Here is a 13005-nt window from a genome sequence, read left to right on the forward strand (position 1 = left end):
CCTCGATGGCTGTGCTCGGTCTTCGTGTGTCCTCGATGGCTGTGCTCGGTCCTCGTGTATCCTCGATGGCTGTGCTCGGTCTTCGTGTATCCTCGATGGCTGTGCTCGGTCTTCGTGTATCCTCGATGGCTGTGCTCGGTCTTCGTGTGTCCTCGATGGCTGTGCTCGGTCCTCGTGTATCCTCTATCACTGTGCTGGGTCTTCGTGTATCCTCGATGTCTGTGCTCGGTCTTCGTGTATCCTGGATCACTGTGCTCAGGTTTTTTGTGTATCCTCGATGTCTGTGCTCAGTTTTCATGTATCCTCAATGGTCATGCTGCGTCTCGGTGTATCCTCGATGACTGTGTTGGGTGTTCGTGTGTATTGGGTGACTCTGCTGAGTTTTCGTGATTTATGTCATTATCTACCCTACTGTAGTCCGTGTCTCCTCGCCGACTGTGCGGGCAAAGCTCAATGCACGAACGCACGTTTGTCTTCACGTGTTGCAATTTCCGCGCACTTGCTGCACACTTCAATGGACGTACGCCCACACGCACACACGTGGAATTGTGTCCGTCTCTGTGCATCGCCTTTGTTGTCTATTGCAAGCATTTTCCGTTTGCACATCTTGTCAGCACATTGCAAAGCGATCAACTCCCACTTCTTCCTCCGTTCGTTCATCCTCTTCCCACCTGTCTGTGATTCCTTTTGCCTGTATATCCATTTCCCATTTTCACTCTCCCTCCCACACCCTCTTGGGCCCACACCACTTATTTCGCCCCCGGGTGTCTCTCTGCTTGTCTCTATCCCTTCCGTTATCGCCATGCACACCTTCTCGCCCCTCCCCTCCCCTCTCCTCTCCTCCCCTCCCCTCTCCTCCCCCGTCCGTCCGTCCCCGTACGCCCTGCCGCCTTCTTACGGGCGATGCAGACGCCACGGAGACTCGGATGGATCTCAAGCTCAAGGAACAGACGGAGGGATTTACACGCACTGAGAGCTTGCTCGGAATAGTTTGGCAAAAGACAGGGCAAGTATAAAGAAAAAGCTGCGTGGCAGCATCGTCTCACCAAGAAGAGTTCATCTAAACCCACGAAAAAGGCGCGAGATCTAGAAAAGTAAGGGAGGGTTGGGGCTGGGGGAGTTAGGGGTTGCGGAGGAAGCGAAATGCTGTATAATATAATGCAATAAACGGCTTCTTGCACGAGATCAGCGAATGTGAAGCAATTGGAATGGGGGAGGGGGAAAAAAGAAGAATGTTTCACGTGAAGAAGAAGAAGATGGGGAGCTGAAATCGTTGGACAAAAAAAAAAAAAATTCCTTTCGGACGGTGTATGTTCAAAGCGAAAAATCGGCAATTTGTAATCACCTTTTTAGAGTCGGATCAACAGTTGGACGTCGAGTTTGAATTGCGAATCGGAAGGGTTTGGTACGCGGACGCTGGGAAGAAAAAAAAAAATTAAAATCGGGTAAGTTTCATTTTCCACCACGAATTATATTATTTGATATAAATGAATCGAATAAGAAGAGGAAGAAGAAACCTACGGGAGGGGTTTTCCTGAGGAAAATGCCGTGTGTGGGGAAACCGCGGGTTCACGCGGAACGGAGATGAGGAGATTAAGAGCGAGCGAGCGAGCGAGAGAGAGAGAGAAGAGCAAATCAAAAAAAGTGTCAGGGAATACAGAGCGGTAAGAGTAATCGGAATAAATCGCAATCCACGCGATAAAGACGACTGAGGAAGGGTGAGCGACTGCGGTGCAACTGGATTCGAATACGGACGATTTGGCTTCGAGGAAAGAAATAAAAAACAGTCGGGACAAGAAAAAAAAACCCCCCCCAAAAAAAACCACACATTCACATACAAACGCAAAGTATGTCACAACGAGCTCCCCCTGGTGTGGAGAAGGAGAGAGAGAAAAGGACTGAGGAGCAGCAGCAGCAGCGGCAGCGGCAGCGGCGGCGGCGAGAGCGAGCGGGAAAAGGAGAGGAAGAGCAAAGGGAGCGAGGAGTGAGCGCCGGAGCGCTCTCCTTGGCGGCCTCGAAGGAGGCTCATGGCGAAGGAGAAAGCGTTGGAGAGACTGAGGATACCGGTGCTGGTGGAGCTCAAGCTGAGGGAGCAGCAGGAACAGCAGGAGCAGCAGCAGCAGCAGCAGAGGGAGGTTCAGAGCAGTGTGAGAGCGAGGTTCCCATGGCGTCTGAGGCAATGCTTATTCGGGTTCGAATCCCGGATCTACAACAGATGGTGAGCATCTCGGACAGACCTTTTCCCGGCTTCTTGTCTCGATGTTGTGCCGTGTGGTGAAAAAGGCGCGTGAGGTGACGCGACTGCAGATGGGCACCTTGCTCGGATATAACCCTGCATTCTCGGTTCTCAATCCTCATGCATATTTGCTTTTGTCGATTCAGCGCTTCGTTTTGCTCACTTCGCCGTCGTTCTTTGCCATTTGAGTGTTCATTTTCCGATGCTCGTTCGATATATTTATTCCTCTCACGGTTTCATTCGTTATAAAGTTGTATCCTTCCTTCACGGACCATTCTTGGGTCATGATTGACGAATTTTCTCAGGGACACGGCATGAGGAATTCCCTGTGCGGAATTCCCTCTCATGGAACTTACTCCTGTGCTGCTCCCCTCCAAATACCCTCCTCAACGCCCCTTAATTATTTTAACCCTCCCCATAATCAACCTTCCTGCAATTACACTCGATCCGAACATAATCTCATTCCCACCTCTCCTTTTTCCTCCTCTCCCACATACCCTCCTCTTCTCCCTCACCACTCACCCGCTTCTCCCCCTCCTTCAACCCCTTCTTCCCCCCCTCTTTTCTCACTCCCTTTCTCTTCCTCTCTCTCTCCTCCTTCCTCCCCCTGTTTTCATTTATATCACCCCCCCTTGTCCTTTCTTACCACCCCCCCACCTTTTGTAAATATCGTTGAGGCTCGTGGAAGAGCAATAATGGGGGCGGGGGGGGGCAGGAGAGGATGCATGGAGTTGATAACATGGATACAAGCCGGTAGGCGACATGGGTGGTCGTGACATAATTGCATACCAGTCATACAGTTTTTGACGGATCAGGCTGAAAATTTTTGACAGGGGTTGATTATTGTGCGCATAAAAGCCTGGAAGCCCATTTTTGATTTTCTAAAAAATAATTTTTTTATGACTTTTCAAACATTTCAAAGTCCCGTTGCTCGGCAACAGTGGTGTCCATAGCAACGGTGCTCAAAAGCATAGAACTAGATCCTGGTATGAACCTACCTGTCAAGTTTCATCAAAATCGGTTGACTCCTCTGGCCTCCAGAGCTGTCCATTACATACAAACAAACAAACAAAAAAATGACGGTAAATAGACACCCGATTTTTGAAGGACTACCACTTGAAAAATAAAACCTAAATCAAAAATCGGCTCCAGTAAAATTTTCTAAATATCTCGAAGTGTTTAATTCCGAAGTGTCGTTTCTCCACATTCAAAAATGTAGGACAAGTATTGAAAACACCGTACACGGTTTTTTGGCCGCTGCATAGCAACGGGTGGTTGCTTAGCAACGAAACTCAAACACGCACACTCCCAGCCCATATGGCACCTGTCGCAAAGTTTTATCGAAATCGGTTTGCTGGTTTGTGCTGTGGAGCCTCGTGTTGCAGACACGCACACGCACACACACACACACACATGCACACACACGCGCGCGGTAAACCCGACAATAAGGGTACTCTAGCGACCACCCAACACAAGGAAACTCTTTGGAGAGAAACTGAAAATTTAGAAGCAGGAGGGATTGGGGTGGTGTTGCGGAAAGGTAGGGGGGAGGGTAACCAGGGTAGAAAATATCATGGTTTTGGATTGGGACAACAATCTGAGATGGTGATGAACAGCTGTCTTAAAGATCTGGAGAGAAGGATGAGATTGAAGAGGATGTGGAAATTGATCCACAGGCAGGGGGGGGGGGGGAAAGAGGAACAAATGAGTGGAGGTGAGCAGCGATCCTGTATTTTGGTAGTTTCACTAGAAGGGGGTTGAGGGTGGACCGTGTATGCCCTGCAGAAACCTGGGAGTGACAAAGCATGGACAAAGGAGTGACAAAACAGAAGACAAATCTGGCATTTCACTAAATAGGTTGACAGGTCACGTCAGGCTAGGCTAGATCTGTGACTTGCTACAGGTACCGTGTAAATCTGCACTAACCTGTCCCATGATCGGGTTGTCGGCGACTAATCCGTCTCCCCCACCAGGTTTGCTGGTGAGGAGGGTGTATGATACGGACACCCAGCAGGATTAAAAACAAAACCTGTCACAGGGCAGAGAAGCTCCTTGTGAGCCAATGGCCATCCATATCTAGTGCCCAACTGTGTCTGCGGACGTCCTGCAGCTGGGTTACTCTTTTTTAGGAGGTTGGTGGCAGGATTTGATTAGCACTCCGGCCACCGTAAAACTCTTCAAAACCCAAAATTGAAAACCCACTCCATGGGAGTACCCCCTGTGCAGCTGCCCTCCGCAAAGCAGCTCACCGGATGACGGGATTGGGGAAAAGCCTTTGGGACACCCACTCTATGATGATAGGAGGATAACCACGGGGTAACCTTCTCAGGTCAGATTGCGGTAGTATGTGTCAGGGTAGTGCTGAGGTGTCGTCCACCAGACGGCGCTCTCCTTGGGTTAACCAGAGGCGGTCCCTTTGAGTGAGTGTCTGCAATGTTCTATCCCTAAGAGAGGATGATCACTTGTCTATTATCATCTGAGTTCAAGCGTTTGAACATCGGCATTTTTTTTTTGCACACATTGTCGAGGCTCATATGAGAGTGAACACACAACGCACAGCAAGGGGGGGGGGCATGGGAGAGGTGAGAACAAAACAGTGGAGAACAGAGACATTAGGAGATCTGTGGAAGGGAGAGGGATGGGGTGGGGAACACTGGATATACAAGATGGACAGAACAGGGAATTTGAAGGAGGTGGCTTTGGGGTGGATTAACGGGTGTAGAGAAGATCAAGGTTTTGGATGGGGGGAGATAAGAGGTGGTGGGGAACAGCTGTTTTGAAGTCCTGGAGGGAAGAATGGGATTGAAGAGAGTGTGGGAATTTATTCCAAAGGTGGGGAAAAAGAGGAATGAAAGAGGGAAGGTGAGCAGTGATTCATGATTTTGGTAGTATTACCAGAAGGGGGTTGTTGTCAGACCTTCAGCCCCCTGCGGAAATATTGTGGGGACATATCGCAGACAATGCAGGGGGGGGGGCGAGACCAGAGAAGAGACGGAAGAAGACAGAAAGACCACCGACCTGCCTGCAGTGGGAGAGTGAGAGTCCCAAAGACTGAGCCTCATCGCGGGAGATACCAATGATCCTAAAAACCTTGGTTTCCACAACGTGAAGCCGAGAAAGGTGAGAGGCAGGAGCCACCAGCCCAAGGGGAGAGCAGTTCTTCATCCGGCTGCAGACGAAAGCTTTGTATGTGGTCAGGAGCTCAGGTTGGCCGAAGAAGGACTTTGCAGGATGGAGGATTCCTAGTCGGTGACTGGCTTTGGAGGCCAGGTTGGGAATGTGGCTTTCCCAGCAAAGACCATTAGCAGATAGAGAGACCCAGAAGCTTGAATGAAAGGACTTCTTCCAGAGTATTGTTGAGAAAGTAAATGGGGGTGGGGGGGGGGTTCAAACGGTCCTTTCGGAGAGACATAGTGAGACTGAGATTTGTCAGGATTGAAAGACATGTTCCACGGTTGGACCAGTTTGTGATTTTATCCAGATCTGCAGAGAGCGAAGAAGCTGCGACTTGTCAGCCTGAGGGATGACAGATGGTATGACAGAGGGTGGAGTCATCAGCAAAGAGGTAAAGAGGATTTTCCAGAGTCGGAGAGATCATTTATGAAGACCAGAAAAAGAACAGGGCCCGGAAAGCTACCTTGAGAAACTCCAGCCTGGACAGGAAGAGGAGATTAGAGAACTCTATTTGGTACGGTCACACGTTGGCTGCAGCAGGAGAGGAAGTCTGCAAGCCATGAGTGGAGATGGCCAAGGATACCATAAGAAGAGAGTTTGGTGAGCAGGGCAGGGTGCCAGACCGTGTCAAAAGTACGTGATATGTCAAGTAATATGGCTCTGATTTAATGTCTGGCATTGAGTACCTCCATCCATTGTTGGGAGAGCAGAAGCAGCATATCCAGGGTAGAGTGACCTGGTCTGAAACGAAATTGATGATTGGAAATCAAGCCATTGAAGAAGAGGAAGGATTTCATGTCTGAAAGCACTCTTTGAGTTTTGGAGACTGGATAGTGGCGAGATCATGGCGGGTGGTTACATTGTCTGGTTGCTCAGATGGTTACCATGCCCAAGGAGTTGCTGTAGCTGTGTCCAATAAGCTGACTCCAATGATAATTGAGGTAACACCGGTCAACGAGTGTATTGTTGCGGATCAGGGGTGGCGGTATTCTCACTCGACTCTTGGCGCCACCCTCACCACCGCTGTCTCTGGGGTTTATAGCGCCAGCTGGCTCAGCACAGGCCTCGGGTCACGCGTCTTCAATCGCGATACCAACGTAATCCTGGACCTTACCAGTTGGGGAAATAGAACCCCGGTTACAGACTGGTTTTGTCGAATGCCGAGCGTTTTCTGCCAGTCTGTAACCATTTTGGTTTTATATGCCAATCGAACGGATCGTTCCTCGACGCGACACGAATTAGTCCATAGAGGCAACTTCATACGAACCAACTCGATTTATTGGGGAACAGCGGGGAACACGACACAAGCAAAACATTCACGACAATGTTTTTATTGGGAACTACGGATTACAGGTTTCTAGGTGGTCCCTACCGAGATATGCCTTGTACAACACGTGCAGACAAGACATACAGACTGAATGCATGCAGACAAGACAGAGTACTTGGTGATGTTTCATGGACGAGAGGAAAGTGTCAAAACATGAATGTCGCTCGTAACAAGCAGATGTCCACGGATTCGAGCCCCCTGCTCGAACTCGAACATGCCGCATGGCGAGACGGCACTCGCCTTTCTTTTCTGCACCGCACGCGGTCTCCGCGGGCTCTGACCCCGCGTAAGGTCGACAGCACAAGACCATCAGATCGACGATGGGCCTCAGCTGATTTCTCTCAAGGTCCAGCATACAAATCCAGGCCTGGCCTGTTCACCAGACAAGGCCCAAATCGAGGTGCCGGGCTTCGGCAAGGGGATCGGCAAACGTGTCGAGCCGCGAGGTGAGTAAGGACTGTCAGAGGCTCCGTCGTTTCCTCTCTTGCCTTCCCGCTTCGAAGCCCAACTTCTCAACTCCGTCCTCAGTTTCTCTCACGGCAGAATCACCTCGTCATAAGAGTCGATCACCGACTTGACGTGCAGGCGCCTCTCCCACTGCCCCAAAAGGCAGACTTGACGTGCATGCCGCCTCTCCCACTGCCCATAAAGGCAGACTCGACGTGCAGGCCGCCTCTCCCACTGCCCAAAAAGGCAGACTCAATGTGCAGGCAACCTCTCTTACTGCCAAAAATGCAGACTCGGTGCGCTCAGGTTCAGCGTCTCTCCCGGCAGATCCAACACTGTCTCTCCTTCGTTCGCTCACTTCGAAACCCGAGCACGCCTCGAAAAACTGACTCTTTTCCCAAACTGAACCCCTTTTCTTTTTCGAGGCCTTCCTTCGCTCGCTGCAAGCCACTCTCTCCTTCCCCTTTTCGAAGCTGACAAACTCCTCCCATTAGCTCCACCTCCTCTTTTTGGCCACACCTCTCAGCCGACTGGGCGGGGCCTCGTCCGGGATGGGGAAGGAAGAAGAGGGAGCTCTCGTTCCACCACCACTGCACAAACAATAAAAACGGCTCTTGCACCTCCCGACACACATGTAACGTCCATTTTACCAAACAACCAAGCTAAACATGCATTTAATGGGGGATCTGAGCCAATCCTATATTTAGTAGCCTAATAAGGGCCATTTCCATAACAGTATTATGAGACAAAGGATTCGTCAATCCTTGGGTCTCGTTTCCCTGGTCTCTGTATATGCTCCGACTGAGGCGAGTGATCTCACTGTGAAGGACGCATTCTATGCTACGCTCAAGTCTGTGCTTGATCAGTGCTCCAGGCTGGAACTGTGAACCAGAATAGCACTAAGTTCCTTCACTTTGCAAGAAGTCATGGACTTAGTTGGCTGGTTTATGGTTTCAGCGCCCACAGGCTCATCGCTGGATTTGGTGCTCCAACGCTGGTGGTGTGGCAAAGGAGATTGACCATATGTTCGTTGCTGGTCGTTGGAGGATGGTCCAGAACTGCAGGGTCCACCGGAGTGCTCAGTTCCTTAATCCCGACCTGTGGTCGCAACTCTGAAGTTGCAGATTAAATCTGGGATATTGGTACCATCCTAGCCTCGGCTGGATGTTTGCAAGCTCAAGGATGAGAGGGTAGCTGAGGAGTTTATGAACAGGCTGAGTGGGGATTTGGGGCATCTGGATGCTTTGGAGAATCCTGAAGAGTTGGATGTCCTTGATGACTACAAAACTACCATCCTTGATGTTGCCAGTGGATGTCTTGAAACTCACCGTCTGGCAAAGAAGAATTTAGTCTCTCAAGGGACACTAGATACCATTGACCAGAGTCACAGTGCTTGGCTTAATGGCAGAGCTGAGCTTTCCAGGGCGTTTCGGCATAAAACTGTACGTGCCCTGAGGGTGGACAATGAGGCCTATGTGCGAGGAATCTGTGAGGAGGTAGAGCATCACTTTTGGTCAAAGGAGTCTCGTCTTGCTTGCAGAGGAATTCGTGCATTGCCTTCCTCCAAGCCCGTCCCTCGGTGTACTGCAGTTAGAGAAGAGGGTGGTGGGCTCTTGACAAAGGAGTCCGAAGTGGGCCGGTTACTCTGAGCGGCTGTACCTGGCTGATCCACCAGCTGTCAAATTGGATGTCAGGGGTGTTACTGTCCCGATTGCTGACCCTCCAATCATCTGTTATCCACCTTCATTTGTGGGTGGACCGGTTGAAATGGGGTAAATCTCCTGGGATCTGTGGCATCCATGCTGAACTTCTCAAGGCTGTTGGAAATGCTGTACTCATGTTGTTGCATGCAGTTCTGTGCTCTGCCTAGAACACGGGCATCATCCCAACTGACTGGGAGAGGGGCCTTATTGTCCCTCTCTGGAAAGGGAAGGGTGATCGCCAGGACTGCAGCAACTACCGAGGAGTGACGCTGATCTCGGTGCCAGGCAAGGTCTTTGCTCTGATAATTCTTGATAGGATTCGCCACCATCTACTTGAGCACCAGCACCCAGAACAGTCAGGCTTTACACCAAAGAGGTCAATGATTGACTGTATCCTTGCCCTTGGGGTCCTCACCGAATGCAGACGAGAGTTTTGGCAGGGGCTGCTTGCAGCCTCGGTTAATCTCTGTAAAGCGTTTGATTCAGTGAAATCGGGAAAGTCCGAGTCTTCTCGTCTTTGGTGTTTCCAGTCTTGCTCTACGGATGTGAGACTTGGACTCTGGCCAGGGATCTGAGATGAAGACTTGATTCCTTTGTGACCAGGTCTCTACAGAGAATCCTTGGCTATTGCTGGTCGGACTTTCTGTCTAATAAGCGGTGGCTGAGACTCAAATGAGATTTGTTACCTGCATTGTCTGTGAGGATCAGTGTGGACATGTGGCTCGTTTTCCTGACGCTGATCTTGTTAAACAGATTCTCTCAGCGAGGGGGCCTTGTGAGTGGAGAAGGCCAATAGGAGGGGAGAGAGGTCAGAGAGAGAGAGATAGAGAGAGAGAGAGAGGTGGGGAGAGGGAGAAAGAGGAGGGAGGGGAGGGGTGAGCGATATAGAGAGGGGGAGGGAGAGTTAGAGAGGGGGTAGGGGGAGATAGAGAGGGGGAGGGAGAGATAGAGAGGGGGAGGGAGAGATAGAGAGTGGGGAGGGAGAGATAGAGAGTGGGGAGGGAGAGATAGAGAGTGGGGAGGGAGAGATAGAGAGTGGGGAGGGAGAGATAGAGAGTGGGGAGGGAGAGATAGAGAGTGGGGAGGGAGAGATAGAGAGTGGGGAGGGAGAGATAGAGAGGGGGAGAGGGAGAGATAGAGAGGGGGGAGAGGGAGAGATAGAGAGGGGGAGAGGGAGAGATAGAGAGGGGGAGAGGGAGAGGGAGAGATAGAGAGGGGAAGGGAGAAGGAGCGATTGAGAGGGGGGCGGGAGAGGGAGAGATCGAGAGGGTGGGGGGAGGGAGAGCGAGAGCGAGAGCGAGAGAGAGAGTGTTATAAAAATGGAAAAGAAAGCCCCCAAATGGGAGTCATATTTCCATTTCAGAGAGAGAAAGAAAAATAAAAACAATTTCTGAAGAAAAAGGTTAATCGAGTGGATTATCTACAAAACATTTCGTAAAAAGATAAATGTTCCTCGAGGACTTTACCAAGAACTTCCTTTGTACACCATTTTGATTCAAGCTGTGGCAGTCTTCCAGTTACGGAAAAGAAAGCAAAATCCAATTTAACACGACTTGTTACAAGATTTTTGAACAAAAACAGAGCATCTTCATCATTAACTCCAACACCATCAAGTTTCTTCTTTGTTGATTTGTGTTCTGCCATCTTTACCTGAGCAAGCAGGAAATTGGCTAACACAGCATTTGAATTTTTGTGTGAGATGTCTAAGCCATAAATAAACACACGTGTCAAAAATCAAAATCAAACCAAACCTCAAGGCCCTGTCATACCTTGACGATTTAGCCAACGTATGCCTGACGTATGCAAAATTAGGTTAAAACGCCGGCACATGCCGAATACGTTATGGGTAAGTTTGTATACGTTAAGAGCACGCTAAAAAACACTGCCATACGTCGTAGTGCGCTGGCTTTCATCGTTGTACTTTGCGGTTGTCCTCAAATTTTAGCATGTTTAAATTTTATGACATATGCCAGCGTATGACTCGCACGTTCCGCGACACTGGCCATAAGTTGTAGGCACGTTATGCGATCGTTGACGCACGTCGACACATGTTACTTGTAAGTTACTCATAAGTCGAAACACGTCGAGGTAATGATTCGCGTTCCCGAAACTTATTTATAACCTATGAGTAACATGTTGTAGGCACGTTACACTATCGTTGACACACGTCGAGGCACGTTATGCGATCGTTGACACACGTTGAGGCACGTTACTTGTAAGTTACTCATAAGTCGAAACACTTCGAGGTAATGCTTAGCGTACCCAAAACTTATTTCTAACCTATGAGTAACGTGCTTTGAACCTATGTGTAACGTACCTCCAACGCATATTGACAGGTCAGGTCAGGTATGGGAGCATGTGCCAGAACAGCGCGTCGCTACGTCCACTTTCCGCCGGTACTCCAGGGGCCTCCGTCTGGCCATCCCCCAGGCAGATGCCAGGCCCATCCCCATATCCTTGAGATGATGGTCAACCTGCTGCAACCATGAGGCACGTGGTCGGCCCACTGGCCTCCTCCACTCATGAGACTCCCTCGCTGAGAGAATCTGGTGAGCAGGATCAGCGTCAGGAAAACGAGCCACATGTCCATACAGCCGCAACTGACGCTCACGGACTATGCAGGTAACAAATCTCATCCGAGTCTCTCTCAGCAACCGCTCGTTGGACACAAAATCCGACCAGCGATAGTCAAGGATTCTCCGAAGAGACCTGGTACCAAAGGAATTAAGTCTCCGTCTCAGATCCTTGGTCAGAGTCCAAGTCTCGCACCCATAGAGCAAGACTGGAAGTACCAAGGACCTGAAGACTCGGACTTTCGTCCTCCCGCACAGGTACCAGCAGTGCCACACCCCATGATCCAGTGAATCCATGACTCCCCAGGCCCGACCCTGACGTCTCTTGACCTCTGACTCGCAGCCAGCAGAGACATGAATATCACTGCCAAGGTAAGTGAATCTCTCCACGACCTAAACATCCTCACCACAAACAGACACAGACAGGACAGCAGCATCCAAGATGTCACCGAAAGCCTGGATCTTAGTTTTGACCCAAGAAACCCGTAATCCCAACGGCTCCGACTTCTCATTCAGCACCACGAGGGCCCCCAAGAGGATGTCTAAAGTCTCCGCAAAGATGACTGCATCATCTGCAAAATCAAGGTCCGAGATCTTGACATTCCCAAACGATGCACCGCAACTTGATCTCTCCGACATCCTCCATAAAATCCAGTCCATGCAAGTGCTGAAAAGTGTGGGGGCAAGTACACATCCCTGACGAACTTCAGTAACAACTGGAAATAAGTCAGAGATGGTACCACCACACTTCACAGCACTCTCAGTACCAGAGTAGAGTTCAGACACCAGATCGATCAGTTTTGGTGGGACCCCACGAAGACCAAGAATCCTCCAGAGGACATCCCGATTCACTGAATCGAACGCTTTCCAGAGATCAACATAGGCTGCAAGCAGCCCCTGCCGAAACTCTCGTCTGCGTTCAGTGAGGACACGAAGTGCAAGGATACGGTCAATCGTTGACCTCTTTGGTGTAAAGCCTGACTGCTCTGGACGCTGGTGCTCAAGCAGATGGTGGTGAACCCTATCAAGAATTATCCGAGCAAAGACCTTGCCCGGCACTGAGAGCAGCGTTACCCCTCGGTAGTTGTTGCAGTCTTGGTGATCACCCTTCCCTTTCCAGAGAGGGACAACAAGGCCCCTCTTCCAGTCAGTTGGGATGATGCCTGTGTTCCAGGCAGAGCACAAAACTGCATGCAACGACACGAGTGCAGCATTTCCACCAGCCTTGAGAAGTTCGGCATGGATGCCACAGATCCCTGGAGCTTTGCCCCATTTCAACTGGTTCACCGAAGCCCGTGTTTCCACAAGTGAAGGTGGACCACAGTTGATTCGAGGGTCAGCAACAGGGATTGTAACACCCTTGACATCCAACTCGACAGCTGGGGGATCAGCCCTGAACAACCGCTCAAAGTAACCGGCCCAGCGGGCCTTCACTTCAGACTCCTCTGTCAAGAGCCTACCACTCTCTGCTCGAACTGTAGTGCTCCGAGGGATGGGCTTGGATGAACGTAATGCGCGAATTCCCCTGTAAGCGGGACGAGAATC

General features: G+C 50.3%; 1 protein-coding gene across 8 annotated transcripts in view; it reads left to right on the forward strand.

Annotated features, from left to right (window-relative positions):
* The first annotated feature begins 873 nt into the window (after positions 1–873).
* The window catches only part of LOC147013515 (SH3 and multiple ankyrin repeat domains protein 3-like), a 522196-nt gene continuing 510064 nt past the window's right edge, over positions 874–13005 (forward strand). For 7 of the 8 annotated variants that reach the window (XR_015051346.1, XR_015051345.1, XM_085855370.1 and 4 more), the window contains exon 1: positions 874–2218. Coding sequence is in view for 5 of the 8 variants with exons in the window: in XM_085855370.1 (XP_085711496.1) it covers positions 1850–2218 (369 nt within the window). In the remaining 3 variants the exon portion in view is untranslated. The remainder of the gene's footprint in view (positions 2219–13005) is intronic. The other variant, XM_085855372.1, reaches the window with a different exon arrangement.

This window comes from Eptatretus burgeri, chromosome 14, assembly GCF_056783735.1.
Source record: "Eptatretus burgeri isolate ZD-2024b chromosome 14, Ebu_testis_v1, whole genome shotgun sequence".
Lineage (NCBI taxonomy): Eukaryota > Metazoa > Chordata > Myxini > Myxiniformes > Myxinidae > Eptatretus > Eptatretus burgeri.